The 20655-nt window shown below is 37.5% G+C and overlaps 1 protein-coding gene across 8 annotated transcripts in view; it reads right to left on the bottom strand.

Moving 5' to 3' along the window:
* LOC108416234 (NACHT, LRR and PYD domains-containing protein 12-like) overlaps positions 1 to 20655 on the bottom strand; it is a 40819-nt gene that overhangs the window by 3484 nt on the left and 16680 nt on the right. For 7 of the 8 annotated variants that reach the window (XM_037546147.1, XM_037546151.1, XM_037546152.1 and 4 more), the window contains 19 exons: positions 20489 to 20563; positions 19458 to 19548; positions 18863 to 19058; positions 15030 to 16782; positions 13417 to 13590; positions 12141 to 12314; positions 11695 to 11871; positions 10133 to 10309; positions 9804 to 9977; positions 8619 to 8789; positions 8132 to 8305; positions 7171 to 7347; positions 6853 to 7026; positions 6415 to 6588; positions 5770 to 5943; positions 2603 to 2776; positions 1426 to 1584; positions 1112 to 1285; positions 359 to 535 (listed from right to left, as the gene is read on the bottom strand). In XM_037546147.1, the coding sequence (XP_037402044.1) occupies positions 359 to 535; positions 1112 to 1285; positions 1426 to 1584; positions 2603 to 2776; positions 5770 to 5943; positions 6415 to 6588; positions 6853 to 7026; positions 7171 to 7347; positions 8132 to 8305; positions 8619 to 8789; positions 9804 to 9977; positions 10133 to 10309; positions 11695 to 11871; positions 12141 to 12314; positions 13417 to 13590; positions 15030 to 16782; positions 18863 to 19058; positions 19458 to 19548; positions 20489 to 20563 (4719 nt within the window). Of the gene's footprint in view, positions 1 to 358; positions 536 to 1111; positions 1286 to 1425; positions 1585 to 2602; positions 2777 to 5769; positions 5944 to 6414; positions 6589 to 6852; positions 7027 to 7170; positions 7348 to 8131; positions 8306 to 8618; positions 8790 to 9803; positions 9978 to 10132; positions 10310 to 11694; positions 11872 to 12140; positions 12315 to 13416; positions 13591 to 15029; positions 16783 to 18862; positions 19059 to 19457; positions 19549 to 19844; positions 19864 to 20488; positions 20564 to 20655 lie in introns of those variants that run through there. The other variant, XM_037546153.1, reaches the window with a different exon arrangement.

The following is a 20655-nucleotide window of genomic DNA, read 5'->3' as shown; positions in this document are numbered from 1 at the left end:
TGCTTTTGTTGTATTTTATAATTTATTTTTGTAGCACTCTGTTCTATGTCGAGTATATAAATAAACATTTGATATAATGTATGTTTTTATGTTAGCAATTCATTTTACACAGTTTTTTTTAATAATTTAAGCAACAAAAAAATCTGAGGAGCCACTTGGGAGCCGAAAGAGCCGGCTCTTTTTAGTGAGCCGAGCCAAAAGAACCGGCTCTCAAAAAAGAGCCATAATTCCCACCACTAATCTTTTGCCATGCATTGAATTGTTTCCTATATAACTGTAATTGTATCAGATCACTTTGAGTCCAGAGGTCTACACTACTAGTGAACAGCTGGATATAATGCTGAGGGTTTTTACTCACGTCAGTTTCTCCAATTTACAGTGAGGATTCTTCAGTAGATTGCAGAGCTTCTGCACTCCTGACTTATCCAATTTATTCTTGTTCAGATCCAGCTCTCTCAGTTGTGAGAGGTTTGCAGTCAGAGCAGAAACCAGAGCAGCACAGTCTCTCTCTGTAATACTGCCTGATTTATACAGTCTGCAGAAGAGAAGCATAAGAGAGGGAACATCCATCACATTTATGATGTAAAACAAAATGGATATTACATGCCAATAAATCCTCCAAATAATGTAATATTTAATATAGAGACTGTTTAGCCACTCGGTTCACTTGATGTTTAATAGATTTATTAATAATCCAGCCATCCATCCATTTCCTAAGCCGCTTCTCCATCAGGGTCGCAGGGGGTTGCTGGAGCCTATCCCAGCAGTCTTCGGGCGGAAGGCAGGATACACCCTGGACAGGTCACCAGTCCATTGCAGGGCAGACAGACAGACACAGACAGTCACTCACACCCAGGGGCAATTTAGCATGTCCAATTGGCCTGACTGCATGTCCTTGGACTATGGGAGGACACCAGAGAACCCGGAGGAAACCCACGCAGACACGGGGAGAACAGGCAGACTCCACACAGAGAGGACCCCGGTCACCCAGCAGGGGAATCAAACCCAGACCCTCCTTGCTGTGAGGCGACAGCACTACCCACCACGCCACCATGCCGCCCCATTTATTAATAATGAATAAATTAATTTAACTTTACTTTAAACCACTTACTTAAGGGTCTTCAATCTGCAGTGGGAATCCTCCAGTACTCCACAGATCTGCTCTACTCCTGCATGCCTTGGTTCATACTTCTTTAGATCCAGCTCAGACAGCAGTAAAGGATCTTTTCCAAAAGCTTTGGTCAGAGAGTCATGGGCTTCATCTGCAGCATGGTTTTTCAACAGCCTGCACAGAGGCAGAATTGAACAGATGATATTCAGTTAATGCAGAAGATGAAAGAATGTATTAATGCTAGATAAAACACAGAATGCCACTATTTATTGTATAGTTATGATGTAAAGAGGCTTGAATTCTAAACTACTCACCTTATTTTCCTTAAAGATGTGCTTCTGATCAGCTCCACTCCTTTATCTCCAGGATCGTTCCCTCTGAGATCCAGCTCTTTCAGGACTGATGACTTATTTGATTTCAGATCTGAAGCCAGAGCAGCATATCCTTTCTCGCCTACACGACACTCTGAAAGCCTGGAACGAGTACACATCCATTTAGTGTTTGGCATTATGACTTAATACACAGTTAACAAAGTTATTAAGACATAGATTTTATAGATAGATAAACATTCATTTTCATCCATTTAAGCCACTAAAATAAAACATAATTTGCCTAAACCATTCTGTCAGCCCAGATTAAGCCTTATCCTGGTCTAAATGTAATTTATAATGGTGAAACACCAATGACATTGCAATTCCAAAACTAGCCTGAATCCATGTCAATGATACTGGCTCATTATGTTCTGATAGACAGGCAAATGGTCTTTTATAACTAACAGTTTGGAGCCATTTTAGCTGTCCTTTTGTTTTATAAATAAACATCCAAACATCAGTTTTATAGCAAATCTTCCCAGTTGATGATTTTCCAATAATCAAGAGAGATGACATCATTAACATTATTATTACATTACATTTAGCAGACGCTTTTATCCAAAGCGACTTACAAATAATGAGGTACACAGAACAAACATAGTCAGGCCTTAAAGGAGTATGAACTATGAGAATGAATAAAAAGACAGACATAAACAGAGAAAAAAGTGAGAGAAGAAAGATAAAGACAGGGATAGAGAGATGAAAGAGAAAAAGACAGACAAATAAATAGAGAAGAAAGAAGAGAGGAATCAAGAAAGAAATACAGAGATCAAGAGAAAGATAAAGGACAGAATGAAAAACAGACAAATGGACAAATAAACAGATCGAAGAAAGTGAGAGAAGAAAAAAGACAAAGACAGAGAGAGAGGAACAAGACATAAGTAAGTAGATGGAGATGATGGAAGAAACAGAAAAGATTAAGAAAAAAATAAAGAGATTGTGACAGAGATAAAGAAAGAGAAACAGATAGTGAGACAGACAGTGAAAAGAGAACAATTTTATAATTTTTTTTAATATGAAGAACAATTTTAATTTGCCCAAAATACATTAACATTTCAGTGATGTACTGTTCTTATTGTCTTCCAATCAAAACACATTTTATTGTGACAGAAGATTTCACCTCAGGGTTTCCAGTTTACAGTGTGAATTCCTCAGTGCAGTTGAGAGTTCCTTCACTCCTGGATCCCCTAGGTGATTGTTACTGAGGTCCAACTCAGTCAGTTTGGAATCCTTTGAACTGAGAACTTTGGCCAGATGTTCACAGCTTTTCTCTGTTAGATCACATTCGTTGAGCCTGAAAGTAAAATAACATTTCTATGTATGGCTGTGACAAGAGAGACATGACATGTGCTTGGCTGTTTCATTGTATGTGATGATATCTTACGGTGATGTTGGATAGCTCATACTCATAATCTTTGGTTCTGGGAATGTCAATCTTTGTTGTCCCTTTAGTTTAATTAACTCAGTATGCAGCAAACACAGCACAGGTGTAGAAAATATTTATTATTTTCTCCATATACTTTCTTCATAGAATTAAAGTTATGATTGTTACATTTTCCATTTAGATTTCACTGTAGTACTCTCGATTAAGATATGCAAAATACAATTTTTAAATATTTTTAAAGTACAACCCCAATTCCAATGAAGTTGAGACATTGTGTAAAACAAATAAAAACAGAATACGATGATTTGCAAATCCGTTTCAACCTGTATTCAATTGAATCCACTACAAAGACCAGATATTTAATGTTCAAACGGATAAACTTTGTTTTTTGCAAATATTCACTCATTTTGAATTTGATGCCTGCAGCACGTTCCAAAGAAGTTGGGACAGGGGCGTGTTTCCCACTGTGTTACATCACCTTTCCTTTTAACACTCAATAAGCGTTTGGGAACTGAGGACACTGATTGTTGAAGCTTTGTAGGTGGAATTCTTTCCCATTCCTGCTTGATGTACAGCTTCAGCTGCTCAGCAGTCCAGGGTCTCCGCTGTCGTATTTTGAGCTTCATAATGCGCCACACATTTTCAATGGGAGACGGTCTGGACTGCAGGCAGGCCAGTCTAGTACCCGCACTCTTTTACTACGAAGCCACGCTGTTGGAACACGTGCAGAATGTGGCTTGGCATCGTCTTGCTGAAATAAGCAGGACGTCCCTGAAAAAGACGCTGCTTGGATGGCAGCAGATGTTGCTCCAAAACCTGTATGTACCTTTCAGCATTAATGGGGCCTTCACAGATGTGCAGGTTACCCCTGCCATGGGCACTAACACACCCCCACACCATCAGAGATGCTGGCTTTTGACCTTTGCGCTGAAAACAATCCGGACAGTCCTTTTCCTCTTTGGCCTGGAGGACACGACGTCCATGATTTCCAAAAACAGTGTGAACTGTGGATGCATCAGACCACAGGACACTTTTCCACTCTGCGTCAGTCCATCTCAGATGAGCTCGGCCCAGAGAAGCCGGCGGCGTTTCTGGGTGGTGTTGATATGTGGCTTCACTTTGCATGGCAGAGTTTTAACCTGCACTTGTAGATGGAGCGACGAACTGAGTTCACTGACAGTGGTTTTCCGAAGTGTTCCTGAGCCATGTGGGAATATCCGTTACAGAATGATGTGGGTTTTTAATGCAGTGCTGCCTGAGGGGTCGAAGGTCACGGCATTCAGTGTTGGTTTCCTGCCTTGCTGCTTACTTGCAGAGATTTCTCCAGATTCTCTGAATCTTTTGATGATATTACGGACTGTAGATGATGAAATCCCTAAATTCCTTGCAGTTGCACGTTGAGAAACATTGTTCTTAAACTGTTGGACTATTTGCTCACGCAGTTGTTCACTAAGTGGTGAACCTCGCCCGTCCTTGCTTGTGAACGACTGAGCCTTTCAGGGAGGCTCCCTTTATACCCAATCATGACCCTCACCTGTTTCCAATTAACCTGTTCACCTGTGGAATGTTCCAAACTGGTGTTTTTGAGCATTCCTCAACTTTCCCAGTCTTTTATTGCCCCTGTCCCAACTTCTTTGGAACGTGTTGCAGGCATCAAATTCAAAATGAGTGAATATTTGCAAAAAACAATAAAGTTTATCCGTTTGAACATTAAATATCTCGTCTTTGTAGTGTATTCAGTTGAATATTGGTTGAAAAGGATTTGCAAATCATCGTATTCTGTTTTAATTTGTTTTACACAATGTCCCAACTTCACTGGAATTGGGGTTGTAAGTCAGACTTGTTTCAGTATTGTAGTATTAATATGCATCACATGCATTCCTACTCATCATGGCAGAAGATACTGCCTTGTCCAGGTTCTCAAACTCCACTGGCCAGGTGATTGAAAACATGCAGAGAAAAAGTGTCTTGTGTTTTTTTCAAGTATAATTTTCTAACTATATTACATAAACACTCAAGTACATCTCAATTAATTGCTTTAACTGAATGCTAAGGTTTTTAAAAACACAATACATTTATAGTATTACTACTACTACCAATAATAACAAAAAAATAACAGTATAATAGATTAGATAATTCCACACACACACACACACACACACACACACACACACACACACACACACACACACATTTTCTAAGCCCATTTTCTCCCTCAGGGTCACGGGGGGAGCTGGAGCCTATCCCAGTGGTCATCGGGCGGAAGGCAGGATACACCCTAGACAGGTCCCCAGCCCATCGCAGGGCAGACAGACACAATCTAGTTAATTCCATTCATTTCTTAATTGTGAATGAATCCATGAAGGCAGATTTAACTAACTATTGTTCTAGAATACTAACTGAATACTAGAACATTAGCTGAATTAGTTGTAGCTAAACTACAATCATGTGCACTCAGTGTGCAGCTCATTATGCATCAAGTTTGGGTTTAAATGGTTCCTCTTGCAGTCTACTTTTGCTTTTAATGCCGTAATCATCAGTCTGTGTTGATTTTATAGAGCTTATGTTGGGGATCCATACACAGTGTCTGGTGCAACAAATCTACCCATCAGATGGAAATATTTAGCAGGAAAAAAATGCAAAGTATGACTTGCAAATCAGCTTTAAGGACAAATTATACACATTTGACAGGATGTATGAATTTTGAGACCCCTACTCAACAAATTAAGACACCACATATCTCCAGGATTAAATTTATGCATTCATTAAAGGAATGGGCAGAAAGAAAATTGCCACAGGATTTATCTTCCATCATAATTAAATATACTTCAAAATTAGAAGTTAAGAAAGTATCATCCTGGTTGAGTGTTTCCAATAGACTAATTAAAAAGAGACATACTTACCTAAGTGTCTTTAATTTGCAGTGTGAGTCCACCAGCAGAGCAGAGAGCTGCTTCAGTTCTGTAGATCCTAGTTTTTTCTTGCTCAGATTCAGCTCAGTCAAAACTAAAGGCTCTTTCTTTAGACATTCAAAAAGGAAAGCATGGGCTCCTACTGCATCATCACTCTTCAATAGTCTGTACAGAAAAATAAGTGTTTACTAATAGCAAATTGTATTACTTCTATCTTCTCATCTTATCCAACCTTTCAACAAAGGCTTTTTAGTGAAATCATATTTGGATCTTCCAGTCAGTCTCACTTCCTTTTTATTCCCCACTGTAAATATTGGGTGGAACTGAACATTAAGGATTTATGAAATGTTTTGTTTCCCATTTTTGTCAGCCATAAGGAGTAATGAGTTCTGATATTTCTTCTTTAAGTTGAGAAGCTATATCTTTAAGTTATTTAAAATTAACATTTGATTTTGTGCTGCAGTATGGTTTATAGCAGCACAACTTGTTTTTTTTTTTTGCTTGCATATAGATTCTACAGATCACAAAACCATATCATGTTTTATTAAGACATTAAACATACCTAAAAACTAAGACAAACAGTATTGATTCAGACTAATATTCATGTAGTAAGCTCAAGATGTTTTTCCTTCTCACCTCAGTGTCTTTAGTTTATATTTTGGATCATCTACTACATCAGTGAGCTTCTGCACTCCTGTATCTCCAGGATCGTTCCCTCTGAGATCAAGCTCTGTGAGGTGTGATGAGTTTGATTTCAGAGCTGAAGCCAGAGCAGCATATCCATTCCCTGTTATACTGCAATCTGAAAGCCTTGAAAAAAGAAGAGAAATACAGTTATTACATTTTTTGATCTCGTAACTCTTATTTATTTATGACTGTCTTGGTTGTAGAATAAGTTGCACGTTTCTTGTAATAGCCATGATGGGTATCAGATTTTGAACATGGCTTAGTTTTAGTTGACAATATTTGCATAATTTATTTATATTTATATTATAGACAATATGTCTATAATGAAATCTGTATGCTAAGATTTCAGCTGAAAAATTGTTAGTGAATCTTAGTCAAACCACTAACCCAAGTTTTTGTAGTCTGCAGTGTGAATCCTCCAGCAGAAGAGAAAGCTGCTTGACTTTTGTGTCTCCTTGTATTTTTCCTTTCAGATCCAGCTCTGTCTGCAGTAAAGGGTTTATTTTTAAAAGTTGAGTCAGAGAATCACAGGCTTCTTCTGCATCAGAACTTTTCAGCAACCTGCACAGATGATAATATCTTGTTAGAAACACTTTGAGCAAAGTGAACATTTTTTTTTTCTCTGTTCATTTTTCTTAGTAAAAAAAGCATTCAGCTTCAATCAGTGTACTTTCTTATTGGTCCAGTAAATCATCACATGCTCACCTCAGTATCTTCAGTTTACAGCTTGTATCATCTACTAGAACAGTGAGCTCCTTCACTCCTGTATCTCCAGGATGGTTTCCTCTGAGATCCAGCTCTCTGAGGTGTGATGAGGGGTTTGATTTCAGAGCTGAAGCCAGAGCAGCATATCCCTCCCCTGCAATATGACAGTAACTGAGCCTGGAAGTAAAATAAAAAAAATAAATAAATAAAAATGGAGAACATTCTGAATTTCTTTGATAATGTGAATACATTTATAACATGATGATAATTTGCAAAACTATGTAGACATATAGCTCTTTACAGCAAGGCTTAATTTCAGGGTATCTACAGTGTCTAGATATACAGAAAGAACAGCAATGAAACCAGTGGGGAAATGGCACAAAGTATTGTGCAATAGTTTTGGGTATCTAAGTTATGTTTCATACATTTTTTCCCATAACATTATAAATTCCATAAGCAAATAAAATTTGTGCATATGTTTGTTCCCTGTAGAGGATGTGTTAACTTATTTTCACTTAAAAATGAACACAACAAGCAAAATGACCAGTGTTGTTCAAATGATTGATAGAACTGGTCATTAAAAATGTACAGCAAAAAGTAAGATTTTTTTCCCCCAGTAATACATAAATGTATCAAATTCTTTAATGTATTTAATATACATTAAACCATTAGCTAATTTAAGTATTTTTTAACAAAAATTAATATCTAGATCAACATTTTCAATCTAATATCCTCAGATGTCTAAAACATTTGTGGAGTGTTGTATATATCAGATATTGTGGGCTACAAGACATTCTGAGTGTTTTTTTTTTTCCTTTCATTTTTAAGGTGCATGTGCACACTGTCCTCATGTAATCATTTTGAATTAAATTACTACATTTTAAATTGAATTAAAGTACTAATTGCAGAAGAGTGGTCCTAAAGAAGCTTTTAGGAAATTGAAGTAAGGGACATAACTTACCTCAGTGTGTCTAGGATGCAGTGTGTATTCTTCAGTAAAGCAGAAATTTGATCAAGTCCAGAACCTTCTATTTTATTCCCACTCAGATCCAGTTCTTTCAGATGTGAAGGGTTTTTCTCTACAGCTGATGCCACAGCAGCACAGCCTTCCTTTGTTATACTGCAGTTACTGAGTCTGTCATGAGAGCAGAACATTTGCCCCATGAAATCAAATTTTCAAATGGAATTGCATGAAAGAAATCAGATAATACTAAAGAGCAATACTACATTTATGGGTGTTACATGGCTAATATTCATTGAATAGAATATTAGTCATGTGATACATGTCTAATAATATAATCTAACAAAGGAAATGTGATGATATATATACAAAATGTGATTGTGAACTTTTTTCAAAGCTTTATTTTAAAGCCCAAAAGACTTTGTTTCATGTAAAGACCAGGAAATATTATAACATTTTTCCTTAGAAATTTGCATTATTATCTCACCCTAGGTTTTGCAGTTGACAGTTAGGATTCTCCAAAAGAGTACCAAGCATCTCCGCTCCGGATTTCCCCACTTTGTTCGTACTCAGATCCAGTGTTCTCAGGTGTGAAGGATTTAAACAAAGCGCTGACACCAGAGCAGCACAGCTTTCCTCTGTCAGTCCACTATTTAGTCTGAAAAACAAAGTTAAACATGAGAAATGCTCTCCAATTGTACAGAATATAATTACTGTGAAGGTAAAAAAATAAAACAAAAAAGCATTATACTTTGCTATATTTACACTTTGCTATATTTATTTAATTGCTATGTAGATTAAGGTCCACACTATTCTTCTCTTAGATAAGTGTATGTATTATTATTATTAAATATCTAAGTATAGAATGAATGCCAGGGAATAAGAGTGTGAGATTTAAAAGAATATTTCTGTCTTGTAAAAGAGCATTGCTTAATAAGATTGTTTTTACATATATTTCAAGCTCAACTCTGGGTTACTTTCGATTAAGGTTTCATAATCTTTTTGTGGTTAAAATATTTTGTGGCCCTGTTTTTGCCAACTCAGCCCCTTAAATCCTCATTGATCCCCTTACATGACTATACACATGTAAGCTATTACAACAAAAAATAATAAGTCTACTGTTTTATTTGGCCTGCATTTCACTGGCACTGAACAAATGCTTTAAGTTCAGCAGTCAGTAAAGTCCCTCCCTCACTAATGAGCTCACCCAGTAGAAATTCATAACTGACATTAGGCCGGCTTTCGTATCCTGTGGGTGTATCCATTCAGCAGAACTTGTGTGCAAATGGACTTTCTCTATGTTTGATAAAGTATATGTGTTGTAGCACTGCTCTCCTCTGGGACCACATAGCAACCCACAAGGAGTATTTAGATAATCATATAAGGAGAGAGGAATTGTTTTAGATTACAAATTGTGTGGTGTACTGGGCAAAATTGTATGGTATATTAAAGGGAAGATTTAGAAATTGTGTTACTTCAATAGTTTTACTTTTCATATAAACTGTTAACTTTTCTGAAATTTTCTGAATGAGCTACATATTTATCTATACATCTAAAAATAAAATTATTATTATTATACACTTGACATTTGATCATGCAGTACCATTATAAAAGATAAACAAAGCTCACAAAAGAGATTTTAAAAAATTATGCAATTTAAAAAACTGTTAACCTGAGTTCCAGAAGTCTGCAGTGCGAATCTGCCAGTAGGGCAGAGAGCTGCTTCACTCTTGAGTCATCTAGGGTTTCCGACCTCAGATCCAGCTTTCTCTCAAGTAAGGGATTTGTTCTTACACTCTCAGTTAGAAACTTATAGGCTTCTTCTGCATCAGAACATTTCAACAGCCTGTAAAAAGACAAAACTTTAGATATTAACACTTAAAACTTTAATTCTATTTCCATACATTTAAACAGAAGAGTGCTTGTTAGCTTTTTTGTCCATTATGGCTGTTTGCTAAATCTAAATCTTACTAAGGTGAGCAGGCTGTCACACATGCTCACCTCAGTGTCTTCAATTTACAGCTTGGATCATCTACTAGAACAGTGAGCTCCTTCACTCCTGTATCTCCAGGATCGTTCCCTCTGAGATCCAGCTCTATGAGGTGTGATGAGGAGTTTGATTTCAGAGCTGAAGCCAGAGCAGCATATCCCTCCCCTGCAATATGACAGTAACTGAGCCTGGAAGTAAAAACAAAAATGGCGAACATTCTGAATTTCTTTGATAATGTGAATACATTTATAACATGATGATAATTTGCAAAACTATGTAGACATATAGCTCTTTACAGCAAGGCTTAATTTCAGGGTATCTACAGTGTCTAGATATACAGAAAGAACAGCATTGAAACCAGTGGGGAAATGGCACAAAGTATTGTGCAATAGTTTTGGGCATCTAAGTTATGTTTCATACATTTTTTCCCATAGCAAAATGACCAGTGTTGTTCAAATGATTGATAGAACTGGTCATTAAAAATGTACAGCAAAAAGTAACAACACAAATTTTTTTTCCCCAGTAATACCTAAATTTATCAAATTCTTTAATGTATTTAATATACATTAAACTATTAGCTATTGTGGTAATTATTTGTATTTACTACAATTTAAGTATTTTTTAACAAAAATTAATATCTAGATCAACATTTTCAATCTAATATCCTCAGATGTTGTATATATGTGTTGTATATATCAGATATTGTGGGCTACAAGACATTCTGAGTGTTTTTTTTCTTTCATTTTTAAGGTGCATGTGCACACTGTCCTCATGTAATCATTTTGAATTAAATTACTAAATTTTAAATTGAATTAAAGTACTAATTGCATAACTATTGTTCTCTGTGAGATCCAAAATCCATTAGGCGTGAGTTGCAGCTTGATTTCAGAGCTGAAGCCAGAGCAACATATCTTTTTTCTGAGATGCAACATTTGTTAAGTCTGAAAACAAAAGAAACATTTCGCTGAGATTTCCAGCTGTTTTAAGAAACTATAGATACCCAGCATGATTGTTTCTCTAAAGATTACATCACAGAAAGCTAATAGATGAAATGGTTATGAATTCTAATATGAGTACTGATGATTCAGGGTTTGTTTTACATGAGTTCTGAGAAAAAAGTTTTTGGCCTTAAAATCTGTTCATGGTGTAGGGCTAATAACAGGGTGTTGTGAGGCAAAATACTTTTTTCAGATTTTCCACTATTTTCTATCATCAACATTTCCATATAAACTCAGAAGACATATGTAGGTTGACTGGAGCTTTACATGTGTTGTAGTCATGGTGACCCCTGATTCCCATCACACCCACTGTAAAGACATCTGTGTCTCTACAATTAACTATTTCACACCAAACCACTCTGAATGACACTGTTTACATCTCAGCCGTATAAATATGCAGATGATCTGTAAAATTCCCCTTGTGTACTACTAAGCATTTCTAGTGTCTTCAAATCACCTTTTTGGAGTAACTACTACAGTGACCCAAAAATCTATTTCAACTAGATTTTCACCAACATTCCAGGTTTAATAAATTATAACTTACCAAAATATTGTGTATGTAATAAATTACTTACATCAGTTTCTCCAGTTTGCAACTGTAATTTTTAAATATGACAGAGAGCTTCTCCACTCCTGCAACTCCTATTTTATTCTCACTCAGATCCAACTCTGTCAAGTGTGATGAATAATTGAATTTTAGAGCCGAAACCAAAGCAGCACAGCCTTGCTCTGTTATACTGCAGTCACACAGCCTGCAGAAAGTAAAAAAGACAAAAAAAATAAAAAAAACAACCCCAAGTAATTTCATGACAATGTTTTATATTGCAATATACATTATTCATTCTCATTTATCTGGTCTTTTTTGACTCAAAATATATAGATAATTCAGTCAATAAGTCATGTTGACATCACTGACTGGGAATTCCGGACTCATTCCTGCTTGCAGATTATGCTACTGTAGCATAATCAGAAGTCAATGACAAATGTTTAAGGATTAAAATTTTATCATATGATTCCTCACCTCAGATTTTTGATCTTAACCTGTTGTTTCTCCAATCCAGCAGCAAGACGCTGCACTCCTGAATCCTGCAGATTGTTTTTACTCAGTTCCAGGCTTTTCAACATGGAATGCTCTAAGCTGAAAACTCTAGCCATATCTTGACAGCTCTCCTCTGTTAGGCCACAGTTATTGATGCTAGAAAATAACATGATGGATATAATTTTACACTTCTATTTATACATTTATGTACATAATGTTTGAACAGACTGCTACAATGACTTTAGTCAATATTTTTTTGTTTATTTTTATTTGCACCTGCAGGTAAAGTGGGCAACACGGAATGCCCAGTCTACAATGCAAGCTCTAGGGAAACAGGCTCATCAGCAGCAAGACAGGCTGTAAGTGATTCAGTAAGGTCCTGGTAGGTTTTCACAGGTTTCTACAGCCTTGCTGACTGCAGTGTATCCCACAGCTGCTGGAGGGGATGTGGGGGAGGATCCACAGAGTGAACATGGTGATTGAAGTGGTCCCACAGATGCTTAGTCAGGTTCAAGTCTGTGAAATTCAGGGGTCACAGTAGTATTCGGAAGTATGGGTCATGCTCTCCCAACCAGTGTTGGACATTTCTAGCCGTGTGACATTGCCGTGTCACAGTGTCTTGCTGGAAGATCCCATTGATCCCAGGGAAGACGATCAGCATGTATGGGTGTTTGTGATCCGTGAGGATGGATTCATACCGAAACCAGTTGTGAGAGCCTTCCACATGGATGAGTGAGCCCAGAGAAAGCCACGAAACATTTCCCAAACCATAACACGGACACAGCTTGTGGACATGAAGTGATCATAATACTGTGACTCATCAGTGTAGCATAGAATGAGACATTTGAGGAGGAGGCAGTGAGCCTGAGAATGGTGTAGTAGGGTATAAGAATTTGTGATATTTGCCTCAAATGGGTGCAGTCTGTGCCGACTGCATTCTCCATTATGACAAAATATTCAAAATCTAATCAAAATCTGTGTGCTTGGCCAGTCATGAGGCAGATGTGAGTTATTTATTCAATGAACATAAAGGTTATTAACACTAACTGAACCCTTATAAAAGTAATGTCTTTAAAGACATTAGAAGAATCAGCTGATTGAACACAGCCTGATTAAAATAAACCTCACAGATTGTGATCCTTTTCATTCAAGGTCAAGTTGCCAGCATAAAAATTCAACAAGCAAATTATGACGCAATCCTAAAGAGACGTTGTTTATAAGCGCTTGTTTCTGTACTTTATATTAGATAGTAACTCACCTCAGTTCCTCCAGTTTACAGTTTTTGCTACTCAGTCCAGCAGAGAGCAGCTTTAGTCCTGAGTCCTGTAGAGCATTGTCACTCAGATCCAGCTTAATCAGCTTTGAGGATTCTGAGCTTAGAGGTTTGACTAAAGCTTTGAAGCTGGTCTCTGTCAATTTACAGTCATTGAGCCTGGAAGAAAAATAATGTTAGAATTTATTTTTGTCCTAAAGTTTAAACCAACTTGTGTTCACTGTTCTATAAAAGAAACTTCAACTAAAGTCATGAAACATGGTTTTGCTGAGGCATATATAAAAAAAAGAAAGCTAACCACATTAATTCATTTCCTCATTTATTTTGCTTTTAACACTGGTTGCAAAAATGTTAATCTAACTTTATACTTGTTTTTTTTAGCAATTATATTTCTTACAGTGGTTGTAATATTTCTTCTGTGTGCTTGGTGCAGCCGTTTTCTGTGTGTTTCTCTTTTTATGTCTATTTTGCAATATGTGCAGGCCTGCGATTGGCCATTTGGGGCGCTCACCCATATGTAAAAGCCTGGCAAAGCAATACCAAGGCACATTCAGGGCTCTTTCCCCTCTGACTGGAACTGAGTACACCTCAATGAGTATGCAATAGAGTATGGAAGTTTTACTTAGACTTTAGGGAAATTAAGGGATGAGCACCACTAATTAGGCAGAATGAAATCTTATATCTCAAATGGTAACTGTTCTAGAGAAATACTGCTAAACTTTTTCCCCCAACATTTAATGTAACTGTTTTTAGAGTGATGGTACTAGTTCATAAATACCATGATTATGTTCATATAATTTAACATTAAATAATTAACAGCTGTCAACATTCCTTCTTATCTAAGATTTGGGAGAAAGTTGTTGGCCAACAGTCATGTTCTTTTTATTATAGTCAAGCTTTTAAAAACATCATAGAACAGAGCCATCCCTGGCTTTGGTGGACAGTGATTTACTGGCAGCCTTTTTACTGTAGCCTTTACAAATTTGTCAGATGGTTTTCTGAACAGTATGGTGTCCTACAAGGCTCTGTTTTAGGGCCTTTACTATTCTGCCTTTATTCTTCCTAGAATACATATTATGTAAACACAATATTGCCCTTCACTTATGTGCTGTTGATAGTAAATCATACATGTCAGCTTAGCCTGCAACACACATTTTCACATAGTGGAAGACTGTGTTAAAGACATTAAAGCCTGGATGACATGGGCAGGAAACCAGGTTCTCATCAGGGAAAGTTTGCACCGGCTTTCTGTTCTGTTCCACAATGACTGTTCTGTTTTGATGGCCAGGCAAACTCCTTGGATCTCTTACAGCTTATTTAGAGGAAAATAATTTACTCATAGAGCTCCTAAAGACTAGAATAGCTCTCAGAGATGAATAGAAATAGATTGTAATCATTATTTTTTTCTTTCCAATGTTTTTTTTTTCTTTTCTGTGTAAAGCATGCATGTGTAAACTGTTTTGTTAATAAAGGTTTTATTATTTATTATTATTATTATTATTATTATTATTACATGCATTGTAATTTCTAAAGAACATAATAGTATAACTACTGTATTATTAAAATGTATTCATTAGCAGGAAAACTGTTTCACTTACAAAGCTATTTTAGCAGTTTCGACCACTGGAAGCAGTTTCTTAAGACACTCATCTGATCCAATGAACTTCTTCAGGTCAAAAACTTCAAGCTCCTCCTCTGATGTCAGCAACACAAAGACCAGAGCTGACCACTGTGCAGGTGAGAGTTCACTCATGGAAAGTGTTCCGTCTTTCATTTGCTTCTGCATTTCCTGCACTAGAGAACGCTCATTCAGTTCATTCAGACAGTAGAAGAGATTGATTGATCTCTCTGGAGATGGATTTTCTCCAAACTTATCCTTAATGTACTGAACTATTTCCTTGTTGCTGTCTGAGCTGCTTCCTGTCTGGGTCAACAGACCTCGAATGAGCACCTGATTGGTCTCCAGTGAGAGGCCTAGAAGGAAACGAAGGAAGAGGTCCAGGTGGCCTTTGTCACTCTCTAAAGCCTTGTCTACTGCAGTCTTCAGCAAACTAACAATGGTCTCATTTCCATTTTCCTGTGATGTGTTCTGGTGGGAAAAGACATTCTTCTTGTCATTGTTGAGACAAACATATGCATACAAAGCAGCAATAAACTCCTGAATGCTCAGATGCACAAAGCTGTACACTGTGCCCAGAAACATCCCAGTCTCTTGTGTGCACACTCCAGAGTACACGGAAGTTTCACTGATCTCAATACCGCACTCTCTTAGGTCCTCGCTGTAGAAGATCAGATTGTTCTTCTCCAAGTGCTGAAAAGCCAGTTTTCCTAAGGCCAATATGCCCTCTTTATCCCAGGGTACATCCGATGCAGTCTGCTCACCAGACTTCTGATTTTTCTGTACGGTCTGATAGATCAGAAATCGTGTGTACATTTGTGTCAGTGTTTTTGGAGTGTCTTCATTCTGTGTTCCTTTCAAAAGCTGCTCAAGTACAGTGGCTGAGATCCAGCAGAAGACAGGGATGTGGCACATGATGTGGAGGCTTCTTGACTCTTTGATGTGATCAATTATTTTGATGGCCAGGTCCTGATCACTGATTTTCTTTCTGAAATATTCATCTTTCTGCTTATCATTGAAGCCACGCACCTCTGTGACTCGGTCGATAAACTCAGCAGGGATCATACTGGCAGCTGCTGGTCTAGTGGTTATCCAGATCAGAGCAGAGGGCAGCAGATTCCCCTTGATGAGGTTTGTCAGCAGAACATCTAACGATGCTTTCTGTGTTTCGTCAGCGCAGTGTTCATTTTTCTTGAAATTAAGAGGGAGTCGGCATTCGTCTAGACCATCAAAGACGAACATGACTTTGTACTTTTCCCGAAATCTCAGACCTTTCGTCTCTGGGAAAAACTGGTTGAGAATATCCATCAGACTGTGTTTTCCTTCCTTCAAATTCAGCTCTCTGAATGGAAGTGGGAAGATAAACTTAATTCTCTGATTTTTATTTCCATTCGCCCATTCCAGAATGAACTTCTGCGCAGAGACTGATTTTCCAATGCCAGCAATGCCCTGTGTCATCACAGTTCTGATGGGTTTGTCTTCTTCGCTTAGTGCTTCGAACATGTCATTGCACTGAATTGGTTCCTCTATGGTTTCCTGATTCTTGGATGCTGCTTCAATCTTCTTCAGCTCAGATTCATCTTTGGTCTTAACACCCTCTGTGATGTAGAGATCTGTGTAGATTTTGTTTAGGAGAGTAGAACCACCTTTCTGTGCTATTCCTTCAAATATACGTGTATATTTATTTTTCATATTGGACTTGAGTTCACACTGACGAATGACAACCAGCTCATCTAAGCAACAAAAGGCAAGAACATTAAGAATGATGAGCAAAATAATGACAAGCACATTTTTTAAAATATGTAACTATGTATGGTGTATTTCATAAGTGCTGAGAATTCTTGCTGTTTTGGTTCTGTACTCCATCACATTGGGTAATAAACATCTTAGTCCAGAAGCAGCGCTTACTTGGGTGGGCTGTGTTTCAATGGTTGCCTCAGATTGCAGAAAAGTCTCTCTATGGGTGCTGCTGGATTTGAGTGCAGCTTTTGATGTATTTGCATATTTACTAATGATATTTTTATAGAAAAGCTTGAAAACCCTGTTGATGTAGACAGAAGCCTTGCCTGGTTATACTGGATAGAGCGCTACCAATTTGTCAGCATAAAAGGGAAATTTTCTGAACACAAATTGCACAATTTTCAGTTTTTCGTTTTATGGTATTAATAGTTAACAATGCCTTAAGGCATTACCAGGTCCAGTGAAAATTATGTATATAACTAAAGCTTGTTTCAAAGACACAAAAGCATGGATTCCTGTTAAACTGCAACTTACGAATGCAGACCACACCTTGGTTAATGAGATAATGAGAGGAGGGGAATTCAGGCTTTAAGGTAGAGGAGAAGGGGGAGGAGGTGGGGTGTGAAATTTCATCACAAGAAGGAGGAGTGAAGGACTGGAATTCAGAAGGAGGAGTTTTAGGTGTGGTCTTTCCTCAAACTTCAGCTAACTTCAGTCATAACTCCATTAAACTCTCAATTGTCTCCAGCAAGCTCAGAATGCAGCAGCCTATGTGCTTTTCCAGGAAAATGTTTGAGCATTTAACTCCAGTTAAGTTCTACATTGACTACAAGTTCTTGTTTATAACATTTAAACCTCTTAATGTTCAACCTTCAGCAGATCTTACTGCTCTATTGGAACAGCTTTGCTGGTGAAAGATCATTTCCTTGTCTAGAACTTTAAGGGTCCAGCCTGCGCTGCGTGCCACCAGCAGAGGGAGATGGTGGCAAGGTGCCATAACTTCAGGGAACTCCAATTCCCAGAAGCCCTCAGGCTGATTAGGCCCAACCTGGAACACATGTGGACTCCTCTATTTAAGGCCGTAGCAAACAGCAGCCCTTTGTCACATCTTTGTAGAGGGGTGACCGGTACAGTACTCGGTCCAGATGGGTATTTAAACAAAAAGAATACAACAAAGAGCTGGAAAAAACCAAAAGATAGTAGTTGCCCCAAAATTACTCAAAAGGCTTGAGCTACAAACAGCTCCAAGCCATGCTAAAGGTGTTTGATCCAGTAACAGCAAACAAGTGAACCATAGCCTGTCTTCCTGTCATACTTGGAGGAAGCGTCTTTTGTTTTCTTGTCATCTTTTACTTCACGTTTCTAGTTCAGCCTTTGTTTGAGCAGCGTTTCCTTTGTTTGCCCTTTTTCCTGCCTTTTGATTTCCTGCTCATCGTGATTTTTTTTTTTTACGTTGTTGCCTATGCTTCCCATTGGAGCAGCGGAAACGCCATGATAACTAGCGGTAACTCCACGAGCCCGGCTCCAGATCACCTCGGCTCGAATGTACTAAATCCATACTCGATTGCCTCAGTAAATTTACTCAACACACTTTCTCACTGGTCTGCCTCCCTGCCATCCCGTAACAAAACACCACTCCAGAGAATATAAGGAAGACAAGCTCAATAGATGTTTAAAAATCTAGATTACAAATGATGTTGTTTAGGTTAGACGTATTGTCTCATTTTCTGTCTGTAATTTTACTGTGAAGCATTTTTAGATTTTGTAGCTAAAATGAAATGTGCTATATAATTTTATTTATAAGATTTACCACTATTAAATTTACCATTACTATGAGTACTGTTTAGAATCCTATTACATCTATATTGTACAAGCATCCATAAATTTTCCTTTTTAATTTAATACCTGCTTTTAATTTCTTTGAAACAAGCTCTTAAAGTCTGTGGCCCACCAGATATTACTATTATTTTGCATTTTCAAAACTAGTGTTGAGTACAGGGCCAAAACAAAACATTCAGTTCAAATGCAATCTGTGCTGAATCGATACACAAACCACTATCAAAGAACTCTTACTTGTCTCCAGTGCATCAGCAATGTTATCGTGCTTCATCTTCTTCAGAAAGTGCAGAGCAAGATTAAGAGCTCCCTCTTTAGCGCTGCACCAGTCATCTGTCAGCTTTTCATAGTATTTTGTGTTTTCTTTTGTCAGAATCTTCCTGAACCGCTCCAGCTCATGCTTGATGAAAACAATTATTTTGTTCTCCAGATCCTTGAAATGAATGATGAGAATGAGAATAAAAATCTGGTCTGATTAAGGTTTTTTTTAATGAAACAAAGTGTGTCTACTACATATAGCAGAAAATTATCTGTAGAAGATTATTTCACTTAGAAAATTGACACACAGCTGTATTTCATAAATCTTCATTAAATTACTAGTCCTGATATTGTTTCTTCCATGCCTGTCAGGTTAGGAATGTTTTTTAATGTCCACATTTGTGACCTTGGTATGGATTTTGTTTTGGCTACATTGAAAGCAAGCTTGGTCTTGTCTAAACAAATCAATGTGATAAGTGTAACTTCCGAGCAAGCAAATTACATAATGAGAGATTTTTTTCCTGCCAATTCAAAATATAAAAAAATTAACAAAAGAAAAAAATATTGGTCCTACAGAGAAGATGCGACAGAGATCCGGGGTCTTCTTGAAACTTTGCTGGTCAGTGAAATTCTGTAAATTAGGCTCCATTTTTTCGGGGGAACCCCTGCAGTCAGAAATAATAGTATTTACAATTAACAACACTGTCAGTTAAAGACAAACAACTCAATTAGAAAGATCACTCAACATGCATCCGCTGTAGTACAAAGCGTTTAGCCTTTTAACGTTAAAGCGCTCAATGTCAAAGTAGCACCAAGTATTTTTTAGTCTTTGTTCTGTTTTACAAATAGCAGGTTCTTCTGTATACGTCCTTGTCCTTACATCGAATTTTCTACATGAACCCCAAAAGATTTATAACTACTCCTTTGGGAAACAGGAAAATTAATAGGAATATACACTGACCGGCCACTTCATCAAGTCCACCTCCACTGACCGTTCAGCTCCACTCTGTAGTTCTACAGTTACAGACTGTAGTCCATCTGTTTCTCTGATACTCTGTTACCCTGTTCTTCAGTGGTCAGGACCCCCATGGACCCTCACAGAGCAGGTGCTGTGGGTGGAGGGTCATTCTCAGCACTGCAGTAACACTGACATGGTGGTGGTGTGTTAGTGTGTGTTGTGCTGGTACAAGTGGATCAGACACATCAGTGCTGCTGGAAGGGGGCTAACAGGGTAACAAAGTATCAGAGAAACAGATGGACTACAGTCTGTAACTGTAGATCTACAGAGGGGAACTATACGGTCAGTGGAGCTGATAAAGTGGACAGAGAGTGTAGAAATGAGGAGGTGGACTTAAGGATGAAAGAACAGTATGAATTTAATCTGTGACTGTATTTTCAAACCAGCCCAATTTTTGCAGGAAAACCACAAATGTGTCAACACTCATCATCACATGCAGCTAATACAGTGAGGTGTCTTTGTTTTATGTATTTTTGTGTTAATTATGTATTTGTGATTATTTTTATAAATGTTTCCTGATGGCAACTTATGCGATGGATTTTGTCCCATTGTAATCATAAATAAATTATAAAGTAAACCTCACGTACATTTTTATAGACCCCGATCTGTCTTTGGAGTTTAGATCGTCATCTTTTGATTGTCTTCTTTCCATGGATGCACATCTGAGTGAATGAACCAAAGCATCAGTTAAGAAGGGAGAGGAGATAAAACTTCAGATCACTTGCTCACTTATAACACATTATTTTTAAATATA

Source organism: Pygocentrus nattereri, chromosome 16 (genome assembly GCF_015220715.1).
Source record: "Pygocentrus nattereri isolate fPygNat1 chromosome 16, fPygNat1.pri, whole genome shotgun sequence".
NCBI classification, from domain to species: Eukaryota; Metazoa; Chordata; class Actinopteri; order Characiformes; family Serrasalmidae; genus Pygocentrus; species Pygocentrus nattereri.
This window is presented reverse-complemented; position numbering and strand designations above follow the sequence as displayed.